At 44.3% G+C, this 18,892-nt stretch overlaps 1 protein-coding gene across 21 annotated transcripts in view; it reads right to left on the bottom strand.

Annotated features, from left to right (window-relative positions):
• PCNT (pericentrin) overlaps positions 1 to 18,892 on the bottom strand; it is a 243,875-nt gene that overhangs the window by 48,846 nt on the left and 176,137 nt on the right. For all 21 annotated transcript variants that reach the window (XM_065562243.1, XM_065562244.1, XM_065562253.1 and 18 more), the window contains 4 exons: positions 17,152 to 17,313; positions 13,975 to 14,535; positions 11,871 to 11,973; positions 8,521 to 8,675 (listed from right to left, as the gene is read on the bottom strand). In XM_065562243.1, the coding sequence (XP_065418315.1) occupies positions 8,521 to 8,675; positions 11,871 to 11,973; positions 13,975 to 14,535; positions 17,152 to 17,313 (981 nt within the window). The remainder of the gene's footprint in view (positions 1 to 8,520; positions 8,676 to 11,870; positions 11,974 to 13,974; positions 14,536 to 17,151; positions 17,314 to 18,892) is intronic.

Here is an 18,892-nt window from a genome sequence, read left to right as displayed (position 1 = left end):
CATCCGAGAGGGAGCCTGGGGCTCGACCTTGCAGGGAGCAGAACACGTGGCACTTCCTGTTGTCTCGAGATGCAAACAGGTCTATCTGGGGAAACCCCCACTTCTGGAAGACGGAATGTATGATGTCCGGACGGATAGACCACTCGTGCGTTTGAAAGGACCTGCTGAGTCGGTCCGCTAAAGTGTTCTGGACTCCAGGGAGGAACGATGCCGTGAGATGGATTGAGTGGGCGATGCAGAAGTCCCACAGGCGAATGGCCTCTTGGCATAGAATTGACGAACGTGCTCCTCCTTGCTTGTTGATGTAAAACATGGCCGTGGTGTTGTCGGTGAGAACTAACACACAGCGGCCCCGTAGGAGATTGAGAAATGCCTGGCACGCCAGGCGCACCGCCATCAGTTCCCGAACATTGATGTGTAGGGCTAGCTGAGGTGCAGTCCACAGGCCCTGGGTATGGTGCTCGTTGAGATGGGCGCCCCAACCCAGAGATGAAGCGTCTGTGACCAGGTGCAGAGAGGGTTGTGGGGCGTGAAACGGCATCCCTTCGCAAACCACATTGTGATCTAGCCACCATGTGAGGGAGGTCAGGACCGAGTTCGGGATTGTGACCACCATATTCAGGCTGTCCCGATGTGGGCGGTATATTGATGACACCCAGGTCTGGAGTGGGCGAAGCCGAAGTCTGGCATGCCTGGTTACGTACGTGCAGGAAGCCATGTGACCCAGCAGGGTAAGGCACGACCTCACCGTGGTAGTTGGGAAGGCCTTGAGTCCTTGGATGAGGCTCGTGATGGTGCAAAAGCGATTGTCTGGCAGGATGGCTTGTGCGCGTCTGGAGTCTAGAACCGCACCGATGAATTCTATTCTCTGGGTAGGTTCTAGAGTGGATTTGTCCTTGTTGAGTAGGATACCCAACTTGTTGAATGTGCGCACTATTATGTGGACGTGATCGCGAACTTGTTCCTTGGTGCGACCGCGTACCAGCCAGTCGTCTAGGTACGGGAACACTTGTATCCCTTGCCGACGAAGGTACGCTGCCACGACAGCCATACATTTCGTGAAGACCCGTGGGGCCGAAGATAGGCCGAAGGGAAGGACTGCAAATTGGTAGTGCACCCTGTTTACCACGAATCGGAGGAAGCGTCTGTGAGGCGGGTAAATAGCAATGTGAAAGTATGCGTCTTTCATGTCGAGGGCGGCAAACCAGTCTCCAGGATCGAGGGAAGGGATAATGGCCCCCAGAGAGACCATGCGGAACTTCAACTTTACTACGAATTTGTTGAGTCCGCGCAAGTCCAAGATGGGTCGCAGACCTCCTTTGGACTTGGGGATGAGGAAGTAACGGGAATAGAATCCCCTGCCCCTTAAATCCACTGGAACCTCCTCTATGGCCCCCATGGCGAGGAGCGTAGAGACTTCCTGTATAAGAAGTTGCTCGTGAGAAGGGTCCCTGAAGAGGGACGGGGAAGGGGGAGAGGAGGGGGGAAATGAAGAAAACTGGATAGCGTATCCCCTCTCCACCGTGCGGAGGACCCAACGGTCCGAAGTTATAAGGGACCAAGCACGGTGGAAGTGGGAGAGGCGATCCCGAAAGGAGGGGGCTGGATCCTGGGGGATGACTGGGGCGCCGTCCTCGACCGCACCTTCAAAAGTTCTGCCTGGGGCCTGAAGGTGGTCTAGGTGGCCCCTGGTTCTGGCCAGGTTGAGGGCCGGTCCACCTTCTTCTACCACCTCGCCCTCGCCTCCGGGCCGAGTCCTGTCTCTGACGAGGCGGGGGGGGGGTAGAAGCGCTGAGGCTGCGGCCTAAACGGCCTGCGCTGGGGGCCCACAACATGCATCCCCAGGGAGCGCATGATTGTTCTCGAGTCCTTGAGGCTCTGCAGGCGAGAGTCCGTCTTATCTGAGAACAATCCATGACCCTCAAAAGGCAGATCTTGTAGGGTTTGCTGCAGCTCCGGAGGCAAACCCGAAACCTGAAGCCAGGAGATCCTGCGCATAGCGATACCCGAAGCCAGGGTCCTCGCCGCTGAGTCTGCAATGTCCAAGGAGGCTTGCAAGGAGGTCCGAGCCACCTTCTTGCCCTCCTCTACCATGGCTCCAAACTCCTCCCTGGACTCTTGGGGAATCAACTCCTTAAACTTCCCCATAGAGTTCCAGGAGTTGAAATTGTAGCGGCTCAGTAGCGCCTGTTGGTTCGCCGCTCTAAGTTGTAGCCCTCCGGCTGAGTAAACCTTGCGGCCAAACAGATCGAGCCGCTTAGCCTCTTTTGATTTAGGCGCTGCAGCCTGCTGGCCGTGGCGCTCTCGTGCATTCACTGATTCCACCACCAGTGAACACGGTTGGGGGTGGGTATACAAGTACCCACAGTCCTTAGACGGGACAAAGTATTTTCTTTCCACCCCTCTCGCTGTGGGTGGAATGGAGGCAGGAGTTTGCCATATCGTATCCGCATTTGTTTGGATCGTGCGGATCAGAGGTAACGCCACCCTCGATGGGGCATCTGCTCCAAGGATATTCACGATCGGGTCGTGAACCTCCACTATCTCCTCCACCTGTAGGTCCATATTACGGGCCATCCTACGCAGGAGATCCTGGTGAGCCCGAAGATCTATCGGAGGGGGACCCGTACAGGAAGTGCCCGCCACTGCCTCATCCGGAGAGGAGGAAGAGGATGCCTCCGGTGGCACTGGATCCAAGGGGGGGTCCTGATCCCCCTGCTCTTGGGCCGGGGCATCACCTGCACTTGGGTCCATGGTGTCGGGTGGTGTGGACACTGAAGCCTCCATGCCCCCTGGCGGAGGCCGAGAGATGGTGGACTCCGGGGCCCTTCTAACGGAGTGACCCGAGCGAGAGGTCGAAGCTATTGGAGCCCCTTGCGCCTGATGGTACGCCCACGGGGTCCAAAACGACCAGTGAGATGGTCCATGAGAGTGGTCCTCTGCCATCTCCTGCCAATGGCCCAAGTTTCGTTCCTCGGCTTGCCCTTGAGGGGGATATGCCGATCTCGACAGGTCCTCCGAGGAGCGAGACACCGATCTTGACGGCCATGGCGGTGCCGAGAGAGATGAAACGAGCCCCGTGGGCTGTGGTGCCGCACGGTGCCGGTCTGGAGATGACCTATCTCTGCGCGGTGCCGGCGATCGGTGCCGGGACCGCGACCGGTGCCGATGACCTCGTCGGTGCCGGGAGTCGGATCTGGACCTCGACGAGGACCTGGAGTATGCCCGGTGCCGGGAGCGGCCCCTCGACGTCGAGCGTCGACCGTGGCGGTGCCGAGAACTACGTCTCGACGTTGATCGGTGCCGACGATCATAGCGGTGCCGAGACGTAGAGCGGTGCCGCGAAGAAGATCTTGGCCGCGAGTACGACCGGTGCCGAGACGATACTCGGTGCCGGGACTGCGAGCGGCGTGGGGACCTGCTTCGGGACCTGGATCGGTGCCGAGGTTCCAGCCCTTGTGATGGAGGGCGCATCAAGGCAGGTTTCCCCCTCGACTGGACCGGGCGAGTCAACGGTGCCGTCGGTGCCGGTGGTTGAGGCGGTGCCGGCTCCGTGAGAGCTATTAAGTCTCTCGCCGCCGCGAAGGTCTCTGGCGTCGACGGGAGGCACTGTATCACCGCCGGCCTCGGTGGAGACGCCGTCTGCACCGGACTCAACGGCCTCGGCGCCGGAGTCGACGGTGCTGGAGGCACCTGTTTCCGGTGCTCCACCGGCGTACGCGGCTCTACCCCCGGCACTGGGGGAGCCAGCGTCTTCGGCACGGAAGTCCCCGTCTTATGGGCTTTCTTATGCCCTGGGGATAATGACCGGCGCCGAGGCACTTGCCGTGCTTGCGGTGCCGACGAGGTCCGGTGCCGGGAAGGCTCATCTGACGCCACTCGCGTGGTCGTCATGGCCGGTGCCGCCGGGGCACTGCGCACCGAGGCGCAAGGTGCCGGGGCTTGACTTGTGGATGGAGCGTCCGGAGTAAGTGCCGCCTCCATCAGGAGTTGCCGGAGCCGAAAGTCCCGCTCCTTCTTGGTCCTTGGTCTGAAGGCCTTACAGATCTTGCACTTATCTGTTTGATGGGACTCTCCCAGGCACTTCAGACAGGAGTCGTGCGGGTCGCTCGTGGGCATAGGCTTAGCGCAGGAGGCGCACAGCTTGAAGCCGGGAGCGTTGGGCATGAGCCCGGCCCCGCGGCCGGGGGAGAAAGGGGGAGACGACCCCCTTAATCCCCTGAACTATTAAAACAACTAGACAACTTTTAAAACTACAACACTAGGACTATAACTATAACTATAACTACGAATAATGAAGTAAGCTAGGGAGAGTGGAGAACAGCTAAGCAGCGCTCCACAGTTCCAACGACCGTCAGGGGCGGTAAGAAGGAACTGAGGGGGCGCCGGGTCGGCTGGGGTATATATTCAGCGCCATGAAGGCGCCACTCTAGGGGGCTCCACAGCCGACCCGCCGGTGTTGCTAGGGTAAAAATCTTCCGACGATCGTGCACGCGGCGCGCACACACCCAATGGAATGGATATGAGCAAGCACTCGAAGAAGAACCTCCACTTACACAAGCAAGGAACCTCCTCATCATCTTCTTCGAGTGATGGTCCCAATGTGTATTCTACACGTGAGTGACTCGCAAGCAGTGATAAGAGCAGAGGTGGGTGCAGGGATGCCAACTGAAGGGCAGTCACGGCTAAGAAATATTTCCAGATTCAAGTGCATGGCACGCATGCGCACCCACGTGTGGAATACACTTAGGGATCATCACTCAAAGAAGAATATATTTGTATTAGTATTTTTAATATGTAAAAGTTATAGAAGTTAAAAACATCAAAGGCCTAGGGATAAGGAAATTAGAAGTTAAGATTCTCACATCAATCTTTATTTTGCTCTCTTATATTCACCCTCTTTAAATATATGCAAAAAGACACTAAGTTGCCATGTAAAATATATGCCTACATGAAAAAAACTAAGTATGAATTAAAGCAATACAATATCTTATCTTAAATTTTAGTTTCTAGACAGAAGTCAAGGACAATATTGTCTCATCCACTCAACCTCTTAGAAGCTAGAGATGCATCTTTTTATAGAGCCCCATTCACCCAGCCAACATTTTAAGTACTATTGTTGGTATTGTGGTAGCACCTAGAAGCCCAGTCATGGACCAAGACCTCACTGCACCAGACACTGTACAAACACATGACAAGAAGATCGTGCCTGTCCCAAAGAACTTATAATCTAAGTATAAAACAAGAGACAACAGGTGGATATAGACGAAGGTGGCACAAGGGAACGATGAGACAATGCCGGTTTGCATGAAAGACAGAGGTCATAGCACACCAACTGCCTAACAATTGTCAATTTTTTTGTAGGTAGAATGGGGGCAGGAGTAGATATCTCAATAGCATATGAGACACACAATAGCTAGTCATAAGGGCCCTGAAAGTAAAGGCAAGAAGTTTGTTATATACAAATCTGAGACATGATCTCTACATAATGTTACAGATCCACCCTGTTTGACACATTTATCAAATAAAGACCCTGCAAGCGCCAATTTATACTGCCTGGTATTATAAACCTTGTGAAAGTCACACGGCGCATGCACATTCTCCTTAAGTAGAATTTGAAGATATCAAACCCTTGGTTACCATATTAAAGTTGTCAAGTACATTTATAAAAAGTTTGGTGTCTTGGGCACTCTGCTACTACAATCCAGTTGCTAAACTACCTACACAGGTCCAAATCCTGAAATCTCTCTTACATGGGAGTTCGAAATGCTTTGCATGGATTCCTGTACCTGCTGCTCAAGATGGCGTAGGGACATGCAGAACCTGTGGGTGGGTGGTAGGAATGCTGTCCCTCCTTGGGGGAGATAGGGATCTTGGTCTCAACAAACCAATCCTCCTTGGCTGACAGCTCTATTGTGAGTTCAGACTTTGTCCCTAGGCCAGCTAAGACAAGCAACAGCCAACTTTCCAATAATTTTCAGGCACCATAGTGCCTACACCTAACATCAATGTCCCTCCTACCCACTAGCAACTGTACTCTTAGTACAGCTTCGACAGATATTAATGGCCTAAACTAGTGCATTTGGCTGCAATGCATGCTATGTACCTATGTGATTGAGATGAAAAACTGCACAAACTTGGCGAATATTTCAAATACAACAACAGAAATTTCTGGCAATAAACCAAAAATTATTAAAACTGTTGTCATGCAATTAACCCCTATTGTCATTAAATAGGGGGTCCAGTGAAATGAGTCATGAATCTAGATGTGATGGTCTCGACTTAATTTAACAGATTACACAAAAACAGCATCCCCAAAACATTTACAGCCTTAACAAGCCGAACACCGGTAATTATTTCCGGTGTAATTATCATGCTGAAACATCTTTCTCAATATGAATTCCCTGCCTCCAAACTATTATATGATGTACAGATATTTCCTTGTCTCATTCCAGGGAAGGTCATTTGAAATTTAAAATAAATCCTTTTATAGGTTATTTTAATTAGAAATATCCTACTCTGGATATAGAGATATTTGTAGTTGCAACTTACTTTTGGAACATTAATATAAGCAATTCAAAAGCATAAATATTTAAAACAATTAATACATGCATCTAAATCTCTAGCTCCTCCGGTGGGTCCCATGCCACTACCACTGAGAAACCAACAAAAGCTCCTGAAGCTGTGAGTCTCTCTTCTGAACAGGTCCAAGGACATAACCATAGATGGCAAGACATCCTTGCCTATTCCCTGAGTCCCCAGCTGAGGTTGATCAATCTTTGATCTGCTAGGAGGGGGAGGGTGGAACAGACTGCCAGGTCTGAGGCCTACCCCAAAGTGGATTAGAAAGAGAGAAGCACAGTGAACTGCTTTTCAGGCACAGAAGCAGAACATTGGACTTGTGGTGAAATCCCACACTCTCTCTCTATATCTATCTATCTATCTATAGGACAGTATTTAAACACCAAAACTTCAATCCAGTGAGTTAGCTTCATGAGAGCCTGTGGGCAATAGCGTGCTCCATGTAACCTACTTCCTCTGTTTGAGAAAGGGAAATCTACTTCCCTTGTATAGTAACTGAAGTCTGAGATGTGTAGTCCCTATATGAATTCCACTTGAGGTGCAATGGACTCCATGTGCCTGAGACTGGAAGATTTTTCATTAGCAGTGTTAGATGTGCCCTTTTCCTCCTTGGCCTCCCAGCCAAAGGTGTAAGGAGCAGGGCAGAATGGACCAAGTGCCTCTCCAATTCCTCATCTATCACAAATAATCTTAGGATAAGGATCTGAAGCAGAGGGCAAGGAGGGCAGTTAGTCGAATACAGATAGGGAATCACAGTCTTGATGAACTCCAGTTACTGTACAAGGTAAGTAACCATTCTTCCTTTGAGTGATAGTCCCTATGTGTTTTCCATTTGAGGTGACTCACAAGAAGTATTCATCAAGGAGGAGGGTGCAAGAAACTGATTGAAGGACTGATCTGCCAAAGGAGGCATCTGCTGTCAAAGCCTGCACCAGGGCATAACTTCTCACAAATGAACACATGTAGCCTCCTGTTGTTGCTCTACAGACCTCTAGCAGAGGGATGTCTCACAGTGAAGCTACAGAGGCCACCGGAGCTATGCTCGAGCATGGGGGAGGGTCACTGCCAATTCATAGAAAAGCAGGGTGGAGCCTGAAATCCACTTAGTCTGTGTGAGGAGACAGCTTTCACCTCTCGTACATTTGGTAAAGGAGACAAATGGTTTTTGGGATTTTCTGAAGGGTTTTGTCTTCTGTAGGTAGAAAGCCAAGACTCAGGCATCCAGAGAGTGGAATTTGCTGTCCTCCCTAGTGGCATGTAGCTTCATTTTTAATGCCTCCAACAATGAAAATGGTCATCAATTAGCACATTTCCTGCTGCAGATTTCTGCCTGTATTTCTGCCTTTTTTTAGAGCAACAGGCAGATTTTGCTATCTCAAGCCTGTCTCTAGCCTTCCCCTGCCTTGGTAGTAACTGGATCTGTGAGGTGTTTTCACTCCCTGGGCCCCTGGTACAACACTTTGCTATGGGGTTTCCCCATCAGGATAGCAAAGCAGCCAAGAAAGCACCACACTAAATCTAAGGAGACGTTTATACTGTGAGCCAGCTTTCTCTGGAATCTGAGAGCAAACCATGCCCCACTGCTATCAGCTCACACTTGTACCACCAGGATGTGAGACTCAAAACCAGACTAGCATGTTGGGACATCACCCCACTTCAGTCAATGCAGCTGTGACGCCACCATGGAAAGGCAAGACAAAAAGCAGTAGACCTCCTCCTAGAGAGAGCCAGGGGAAGGAGAAAGATGGGGAGGAGGAGGACAACGACCTTACTGCAGCCAGCTCAAGAGGTAAATGATTAATGAACATATATGGGGTAATGAACTGAGCAATTGACTTATAGCTAACTGCTTTATATAATTTATATTTCCAAGTGTTCTGGTTTAAGGTGAAAGACCACAACCAATTCCTAGTACACTGGCTTTCCTCCACATATTACCTTCAGTTGTGGTGAAATAGTTTCTTTTTCTTTCACTGGGTCCATGGCATCTTGAAATATTCCACAGTATTGCAGATAAGCCGTGAAACTAGCATCCAGGTGTTCAGTTGTTTCTAGCTCCTGATTCAGTTTAGCTGCCAAATCTGAACTGGGATCTGAAAACAGACACAAAATAGTATTACAGATTAAACAAACGTGTTGTAGTGCAACCATAAAAGCAGTGGACACAAAAGAGTAGATTCCACAGTCAAAAGTTAGAGATGCAGTTGTAAGGTTCTATAGAAGAGATATGCCTTGAATGATTAATAACTACACATTCCTTCTGGCTCTCAATAATTAGAAAAGCTGTCCACTTCTGTTTATCCCAAAACAGAATCCACCTAAGAAGATAAGAAAATGGTTTGCATCACGTGAGATACTTTGTCTAAGGAACCTACAGATCAGCCAAAGTCAGGAGTTTCTCTCTCCAAAAATAGAAATAAAAGTGGCTAAGTAAGAGTATTGTTAATCCTCTAGGCAAGAATCTCTCATAATTTGCATATGGCTAAAACCCTCTAAACAGACCTCCAAGAAACCCTCCTGCTTTACTACGCAAAGTGGCCCACTGCACATTGTGAGTGGGATACCAGCAAATTAAGCAAACTAGATATGACTGGCTGTAAGACTGAAGGTCAAATTGGGCAAACTGCCGGTTACCCCAAGAAATCCAAACCACATGTCTTTACCCCAAATTACAAACTATACATGGTTTTCCTTGTAAATCAAATATACCACGAATAATCTGTCCTTCTCCCCAAAATAGAAGTGCACATTTGCTTGCCTTGTGAGTCAAATCTACATACTTCAGTATGTGGATGATATCTCTTGTTCTATTTTAAGTCATAAATAATGTGAAATGCTTATGCACAATCAAAGAATATATGGAGTATATCCTCCAAATTTAGAAGATAAGGGATTTTTTGTTGGTTTTCACTGTAAATAATTGTTGTATTCTAAAAGTATTAATTGTTTGACTCAAGGCAGAAGGAATGATGGAAGATATAAAAACCAGGGTATAACTTTGGAATATTAAGAGAAATTGCTTAAAAGGGGGGAATCCCAATTAATAGTAGGGTCTAACAATGAAATATAATCCTTGAAATGAATCAAATGTAAAAAGCCTCTGATAAGAAAAAGATCGGATTAAAGAAATTTGTGGTACATCAAAATCATCAACTGGATACCAATGGAAGCAATAGAGAAACTAAGAATATGTCTACACTGCAACATAAGCCCAGGGTTCACACTCCAGCTTTAGCCTAACCTCCCTTCCATCCAGGTGTGGATAGTCCAAGCCTGAGTCAAGTCATGACCCAGGGTTCAAGCCCTACGGGCCAACTTTCTTTGTCCTCTGGAAAGTCCCGTTTTTTCCAATTGCACCATGAACATAGGGTTAAAGTGGCCACATTTTGGGAGGATGCTAGGAAGTTTGGAATATGGGTGGTTGGACTTCTGCATGCATAATGGAGTGTAGATGCTGGAGCTCCAGGTTGAGACCCGGGTTCAAAAATTCCTAACCTGGAGTTACAAATTAAGAGTATACACTCAAGCCCTAGGTTAACAAACCCCAGGGTCTGCTAACTTGAGTTCTAGTAACCCTGGGCTTATATTGCAGTGGAGATCCCTTCTGCAAGCTGAAATCTGAGTATGCACTTGACACATGTCCAACAGGAATCAGAGGGTGGACCCCTCCAACAAGATATGACACTATGGTACATAAACTGAAGTCATCATGCATTCAAGAGGGTTGACTGGACCCAACAAGAAGCTGCAGAATCCTAAGTATGACTGACACCTGGACCAGCCATGCAGAAAGAACTCTCCCCCATCGCAGGGTTAACAGGATAAGAAGTGGTGAGATTTCATTTTAAAGATTGTGTTTCCCCTTCTATAATAAAAATAACCGAAGGTTATCTTTCTGAGCACAGACTCGCTAATGAGACCTCAGGTACCCATAGTTTAGATCTTAACTCCTTTATAAGTCCAAGCAAATTGGCCTAGAAGATACTGAAAACAATACCTTTAAGCAATTGCTTTTAATATTCTAAACTTGTCCCTTTTGGACCAATCCAGTCAGAGTGATCACCTCCCGCTAAAAGCACCTAAAAAGACACGGGCTTCCTCAGAAGTGCGATACATGTGTTAGGAAGGGCGAATTGATGATCATAAGTAAATGTAATAAGAAATCTTGGTAATTTGCATCATTCCTTGATATAACAACTTCTGAGACTCAACTGTGATAACGGCTTGCAAAACTATCGTGGTTGTCATACACAGCTAGAACACTGCTTGTTGTCTGCACTTCAGTGGTGAACTGTTGATTGTATACTAATGTGGTTTTGAGTGAATTCATAAATTGGTATTTTGTTAAGAATAAGCTAGTGTCTTGATTGGAAAAAATACTGTGCAAGTTAAAAGCTGATCTGAAAAGAACCCACCAGTAAAACTAGTATGCTAACACTCCCTGGATTCAATAAAAAGGGGTTATTCTATTAACACTTATCCAACTGGCAAACCTAAGTTGTTAGGTTTCGGCTTTAAAATGTAACTGTCACCCTGGCAAATTCATAAAAATGTATCCCCTTTCACACTTACATAGGTAAGCCCCTAAGCTTTACTGCAGGGGTTCCCAAACTTGTTTCGCGGCTTGTTCAGCGTAAGCCCCTGGTGGGCCACGAGACGCTTGTTTACCTGAGCGTCCACAGGCATGGCCACTTGCAGCTCTCAGTGGCTGTGATTGAGCGAACCAAGTTTGGGAACCCCTGCTTTACTGGTATACGTAAGTCATTGAGAACCCAAAACTACTACAAATGATTTTAAATATTTCAGTCTGGGAGAACCAACTATCAAATGTAAGTTTCATTCAGGGTGTTTCTAGATTAGAAGAGAGTTTGAAGATTGGGTCAGGGTGTTTTAGCCAGCTCCAACCTAATCATGACCTTTTCCCTACCATAAATGCAATTTCACATCCTCTTCCTCAATTTAGCTAGTTGAGATCAACCCGGGATATGTCTCAACCAACTGAATCAAAGTGAAAAGTGTTAACTTGCATCTATGCTAGGGAAAAAGGTCATGATTAGATTCTGACTAGCTAAAACACCCTGACCTCTTTCTAGCATAGACAAGGTAAGAAGACATGGGAAGATACCAAGACATTGTTCATTAATTCAGTATTCAACTCCTTTTCTAAACAGAGTGACAATATCTGAAGTAGGTTATTTTCTTCACCTCAAAGATTTTGGGTCTCACTTACTGAAGTTATCATACAAGCAAAATGAGTTGCGCATTAACTAATAGAAATTAAGACTCACTGCTGACATATCCATCACTTGCCCCCTCTAGACCAGACATTGTTGATCGTAGGTCATCTTGTGAATCAGATGGCGTTAAAGTGAAGTCGTCAACATCTCTCACCTGTTAAAAATGTATATACACAACATGAATCAGGAATCATTTCTGGCCCTAATGGATCCAGTTGCACCCTCCTTACTATTTAAAACCACCACTAAATGATTAAGTTATTACAAAACGTCAAATTAGTTATTGCATTCATGGTGGTAAATGCCATAGTTAAGGCTACGTACAGAGTTCCTTTGGAAGCTTCTCCCGCCCATTTTCACTTATTTCTAATGATCGTAAAAATTTCCCTTTAGGCTGAAGTTTTCTATGCTTGGTCACAGCCAACATGTGAATTTTGGGGGGATTTGGGGGGAAACCCTTCAACTACCTTTCAGTTATGGGAGAATTGGGGAAACTATAATATTAAAAAGATATTTTTACTCTCCTGTTACACAAAATGTTGAACAAAATGCTTTCTTTTTGTGAGACAGAGAGGATATGATAGAAATTATAAGTGACTGAAAAAAATCATCTCTGATGACACTCAGTAGGAGCATTAGCTGAGATGTGATCAGTCCCTAGTGAAATCCTGCTCACTATGTGAACACAATTAGAGCAAGGCAAGTTCTACAATCTTTCTGCCAGGGGCCAGATAATGGCAGGGCTACTCTACTCCTAAGACAATCTCATGAGTGAAATTGTAAAATGTTTAACTGAAATTTCACATTTAAAGTCTTTGGAACTGTTGCAGGATTCACCAAATTTTAAACTTTCATTTAAAGAAAAACTGTTACTTTTCTGCTGGCAAAAAGGTATGTTCTGCTGTGTAATTACCATTCAATTACTATACATTTAGTTAAGTACTAAATCTTTATTAAAAACTCATTTGAATAGACATTGGATCAGGCTTTCTGTATTTCAGCTCCCCATCTGCACAATGGGAATAATATTTCTTTTCTGCCACCCTTTGCCTGACCTGCCTTGTCTATTTAGATTAGAAGCACTTCAGGACAGTGCATGTACAGCATGCCTACCATAATCTATGTTGGAGCCTTTAGGCATTACTGTAATATTATCAATAATGAATTATAAACTCTACCAAAGGCAACTTCCTGCAGTACTCGCAGCTGAGGTTGTGATAGGTTGTCTCATATTGAGGGCTGGGTCTATGATGAGATTTCACTGCACGGAGTGGTGGGAGGGAAGTATACGTTTATCAATATCACACTACAGTTTCCAATAGACTCTGTACATTACAACTCAGTAGATACATAATTATAACCTCTCCTCCAAGAAGAAAGCATGAATACATATAGCAGGTAATATATAAGCTATTTAGAGCAGAGTCTTTGTCTTTTAATGCAATTGCACAGAGCCTAGAACACTGCAGGCACCACTATAATATAAATAATACGGTCTTTAAAAGAATCAATTACCATGGTAATTTGGGAAGAGACTCCTCAAACAAAACCTATCTTTTAAAAACTGAGTAAAACCAGTCACATGCAGACAATTGTTGCAGTAAGTTAAAGACTCCCATGACAACAGGTAAACACTTCTTTGAGTGCCATTAATTACAAGAAGAATTTCATCCCAACAGTCACATTCTTTATTGTGGCCTTCACTTTTGAATTGCCAGGCCTAACACACCGAATCCCATCTCTGTGAACTTTCTGAAGCTGCCAGGATACTATGAAGTTCCAAAATAAAACCCACACACTATTACCATTATTTATATTACAGCACCAATCTACAGTCAAGTCGAAAGAAAGTCTACCTTGAGGGGCTTACAGTTCAATTTAGTTTTCAGAGAACTAATTTCACTTACAGAGAGAGAGCAGTGATAAAATGATGTTTCAATACAGCCTAATGTATGCTTCACTGTCTCCAACCAGGAGATGAACAAATAAAAGATGATTGCTATGACACAGTATTTATGCTTCTTGATGTATATTTACCAACATTAGTTTCCATGGTAACACACAGAGCACATGACCCAGCAATAAAAACTTATTGGTAGAGGGAGGGGAAGGAAGGATCTTACATTTAATATTTTTAAAAAACCCTGATAATTACCCGAATCCTTTTTTCCATATTTTGGTACTCAGCGATAGAGTAGGTACTTTCAGAGAAAGCTGGAGACTTTAAATCTAGTCTGGCCACTGCTTCCTCATTGGTATTAGCATACAGACTTTGATATCCCAACAGTCCAGGGGTGTCTCCTTGTATGACAGATGATTTGTTGTCCTTCATTTCAAAGTCTGTGCTGTGTACACTATCAACTTCTGAGAAGGGTGTTAAGTGAAGACTTGGTTGAAGTTCTATGCTTGTCTCCTGCTTTCTCACAATCTCAGGTGAGTCCCATGAAGTCATATGCATGACTAAACATTTAAAGTCCTTGGGTGTCTCTTTATCATGCTCTGTGTTTTGTGAAAGGTTGTTCAACTTGCATTTCACAGAGTCTGGAGTTTGATGAAATTCCAAGATTTGCTGACAGTGTTTTTTCAGATCTTGCAGCTCTCTGGCCTTGTCTGTCATCTCTGCTTCCTGAGTCAGGAGTGTCTCTTGTAGTTGCTTAATCTGAGTTTTTAGATTTCTGCTGTGAGTCTTCAAGTCAGCTAGAGCTGCATCTTTCTCCTAGAGTGAAACAACACACATACCCATCAATTTTCTGTTTCCTGAATTCAAATAAAAGTTCCCAAAAGTGCAAAAAATATTCAGCTTCTGAGAAGATTCTTTTAAAATGAAATATCAAATTTGTTATTAATCCTAGCTATGATTTCAAGAACTCAGAAATAATTCAACATACTTTCTCATGCCAGTTTGGCCTTTCTTTTACCTTCAAGCCAAGATAAATTAATGCATCTAACTCTTCAGAATAGTTACTGTAGTAAAACAAAAACATTTAATATAGATTATATTAGTACACTACACAACAGCAATGTGTAAAGGAAACTGTTGATGTAAATTTTTTAAATTACTTCCCTTTTGGGTTTCACTGGTATAGTGAAGAGTAGCTGACCAAGTTGTTTTTTGTTTTTTTATTGTTTTATTTTTAAACAGAGACCTCAAAACACATTACCACGGATATATGTGACATCTCCACTGAAGCAGGGCTTTTGCTGGAGAGAAGTGAGTTTCCCATTCACTTCTACAGAACTGAACTATTCATTAAAAAAAAAAAAAAATTGATCCCTTGTAGTTGTGAAGATTACATTTATTTGACATTAGGAAAGTTAACAAATGCAGGGTTCTCTTTCTAAACACAAAAAGAACAGGAGTACTTGTGGCACCTTAGAGACTAACAAGTACTCCTGTTCTTTTTGCGGATAGAGACTAACACGGCTGCTCTTCTAAACACAAATTGCTAAAAAGGTTTACGAAAGAATAGAACAAGCATATAGGGACAAAACCAGAAAAGGTAAGGCACAAAATAAGTTACACCTAGCAAGGGACATAAAAGGCAGTATGAAGAGGGTCTTTAAATACATTACAAGCAAGAGAGTGACAAAGGAAAGTGAAGGTCCTCCACTTAGCGGGGAAGGAGAGCTAATAACTGATGACATCAAAGCTGAGGTGTTTAATTACTATTTTGCTTCAGCCTTCAATAAAAAGATTAATGGTGATCAGATACTCAACACAATTAATATTAACAACAAGGCAGAAGGATGACAAGCCAAAATACGGCAGGAACAGGTTAAGGAATATTTAAATACATGAAGATGTATTCAAGGTGACAGAGCCTCATGAAATTCATCCTAGGGTACTTAAGGAGCTAGCTGAAGCACTCTTGGCACCATTAGAATTATCTTGGAAAATTCATGAAGGACAGATGAGATCCCAGAGGACTGGACAAGGGCAAACTTCGTACCTATCTTTAAAAAGGGAAACAAAGAGGACTCGGGGAATTACAGACCTGTCAACCTAACTTTGATACCTGGAAAGATACTGGAACAAATTATAAAACAATCAATTTGTAAGCCGCTAGAGGGTAACAGGGTCATAAGAAATAGCCGGCATGGATCTGTCAAGAACAAATCATGCCAAATCAACTTAATTTCCTTCTTTGACATGGTTCCTGGCCTAGTGGATGGGAAGAAGCAGTAAACATGATAGATCTTGATTTTAGTAAGGCTTTTGACACAATCCTACATGACATTCGGACGGTGATTAATTGTTCATGTCCACTGAAGGTAGGACAAGAAGTAATCAGCTTAATCTGCAGCAAGGGAAATTTAGGTTAAATATTAGGAAAAATTTTTTAACTATAAGAGTAATTAAATTCTGCAACAGACTTCCAAGGGAGGTTTTGGAAGCGCCAACATTGGAGGGTTTTAAGAACAGGTTGGACAAAAACCTATCAGGGATGGTCTAAGTGTACTTGGTCCTGCCCCAGCACAGCAGGCTGCACTTGATGACTTCTTGATGCCCCTTCTGGTCCTAGTTTTTATGATTCGATGCTCCTATCATGAAACTGCCCTGAGGCTCAAATCCTCACCCAAGTGCACAGCCAGTCTGTGCACAGTGGAGTTCCTCTGAGGTTTGGAAGCAATGCTACCCCACAGGCTGCTCTGTAACTGCCAATCTAGCCTCTTGGCTACAGTAGTGTCTATGACACTTCCATCCACATTGTGGCAGAAACTGGTGAACCCACCAACCTTGCCCCCAAATTTTAGTTCTGCAGTAGCCCACAGAGAACTCATGCATAGCAGCGTATAACATGTCAGCCATCCCCAGACCCTTACACACCTCTTACCAACCACATGAACACACAGTACATGTACGTCAAGCAATGGCAAGGAAGTTAAATGTTCTGGCTAGTAACCTACTGGATGATTTCTCAACAGCTTCCTGAGCCAGTAGAACTGAATCTTCTAGTGTCATACTGAATCTGACCCATCATCTTTCTAGCCTTCTATATTTATAATAGTAGCTTTTAAAAATACTACAATTATGAATAAAGTACTAAAGGATATATAAAATAATATACAAAAAGTGTTAACATGAAGAATACAGACAACTTGTGGACATATGAACAGTACTTCAGCCTTTATGATCTGAGATTCTACAGATCTCACTTCCAACACTGACATTTGGATCTTATTTCTATCTGAAGCCTTTGCTTTAATAACCAGGACTCAAAGATTCTCTTTGAAACCACTTTAACATTAACAATTGGAGAAAATTGGCAATGATGAAAAATGTGCCAAATTAGCTCTCCGTCCCTTTCACCCCATTGCTATTCCAACATACCTTTATGTCCTTCAGCATTTTCCCAGTCTGTTCTTCTCTTAATTCTAATGCCTTTGTCACACAGGCTAATTCAGACTTAAGTTCTTCCTGATGCAATGTCATCTTTGTGATTAGATCTTTGTGGTTTTCTGAAGTGTTTGTTGCCTCTAACTGTACTAGAATCTGTAAAAGAAAACACAATTGTTGGCTGCTCTTTTAAAAAGTGAGCCATTTCCACATTGGTGGACTTCATTTTCTGTCAGTTTTGGAATTCCTATCCAAGCATCAACTACAATAATTGTCATTTAAAAAGAGTAAACTCCCATAAGCAACAACATTTCTATAAAAGTGTTGATAACTTATGGGGTTTAAACAAAAATGTGTTTCAAGTTATTATTGTATATGTTTATTCTACAGAAGGCAGAGAATGAGGACAGATGCACTTCACACACTAGGGGAGGATTTCACCACACAATCTTCAGCACAACCTGTGTGGTTCTGCTTATAAATCCAGGTGCGTATTTAGTATTAGCACTGTACCATCAGCAATTTGAGCTTCTAGTAACATTAACCAATCACAATTTGAGATCAAATAATTCTATTCCTATTTCAGGATAGCAGAATCAACACTGCCTTCCTTAATGTTGATGCCAACAGAATACGGTTGCTATTTATTATCTGACTCATTACAAGACAGGTCTGAGGAGAAGTATAAAGCATATGTTCTAAGCATGCTGTATATAAAACAGTCTCCCTCTTAATGTTTTAAGCAGCTGAGCAAATGCAACATTTGGACAGGCCGTGTGGTCTAGTGCTTAGGGCAATAGACTGAGCTCAGACACCTGGATTTTCATCGTGGCTCTGCCACTAACCTGCTGTGTGACCCTCTGTAAGGTCACTTCACCTCGCTGTGCCTCTGTTTTCCCTCCCACCCTCTGTCTCGCTCATCTATTCGCACAGTAAGTCCTTTACAACAATCATACCATGTGCCCGTACAGTGTGTAGCACAATAGGGTATTGATCTCCATTAGGGTCTCTAACGACTGTAATACAAATAATTATAAAAACATTTGCTTTGCTTAAGGATTAATACTTTCTATATAACCATTTAAGCAGGTGCAGACCCAGTGTACAGAAGCACACATCTACAGAGGAACAACATATATGTAAGTGATTGTAGGCAGTATTAGTATTTGTCATGTCCAATGTGTACCTGAAGAAAACAGCAACGCAACATCAGTGAAGTCTAAGTAAATTCACTATTGCTACCTCAGTGATAAGCTACAAAAGCCTAACTAGTGAAATCACTCCAAATGTTAACAGAGTAATTTCTCAACCTATCATGAACTACACACAGTTGTGATGTTTGCACTGTGAAGTAGCATGTGAAAGTAGTATGATGTAACTATAATGTTTTATGACATCATGACAGGTGGGCATGCATGTTTTATATCAGTAAGACTGTAATTAATGGTCAGTTATTTTGCTCTGAATAGGACATTGTAGAGACTGTAATAATGCAGAGAAGCGTTTTGCCTAATCCATGTAGCATAATTGGTATCTGGTCTAAAAAAGCCACTTTCCTGCCAATCTGGCTAGGCACAAGTAATATGGTGTGAATGAACTGGACTTTTATATGAGTATAGTTCTTTTGAAGTGGGCATCCTAAATCACAGAAAGTTTTCCACCCCATATGTGCAGTCATACACCCAATCGCTCTTCCTCCGAGAGTGCTTAACCAGAGCAGGTTTGCTATGCATAC

Source organism: Chrysemys picta, chromosome 11, assembly GCF_011386835.1.
Source record: "Chrysemys picta bellii isolate R12L10 chromosome 11, ASM1138683v2, whole genome shotgun sequence".
NCBI classification, from domain to species: domain Eukaryota; kingdom Metazoa; phylum Chordata; order Testudines; family Emydidae; genus Chrysemys; species Chrysemys picta.
The sequence above is the reverse complement of the archived record's forward strand: the minus strand, read 5'-3'. Positions and strand labels throughout refer to the sequence as shown.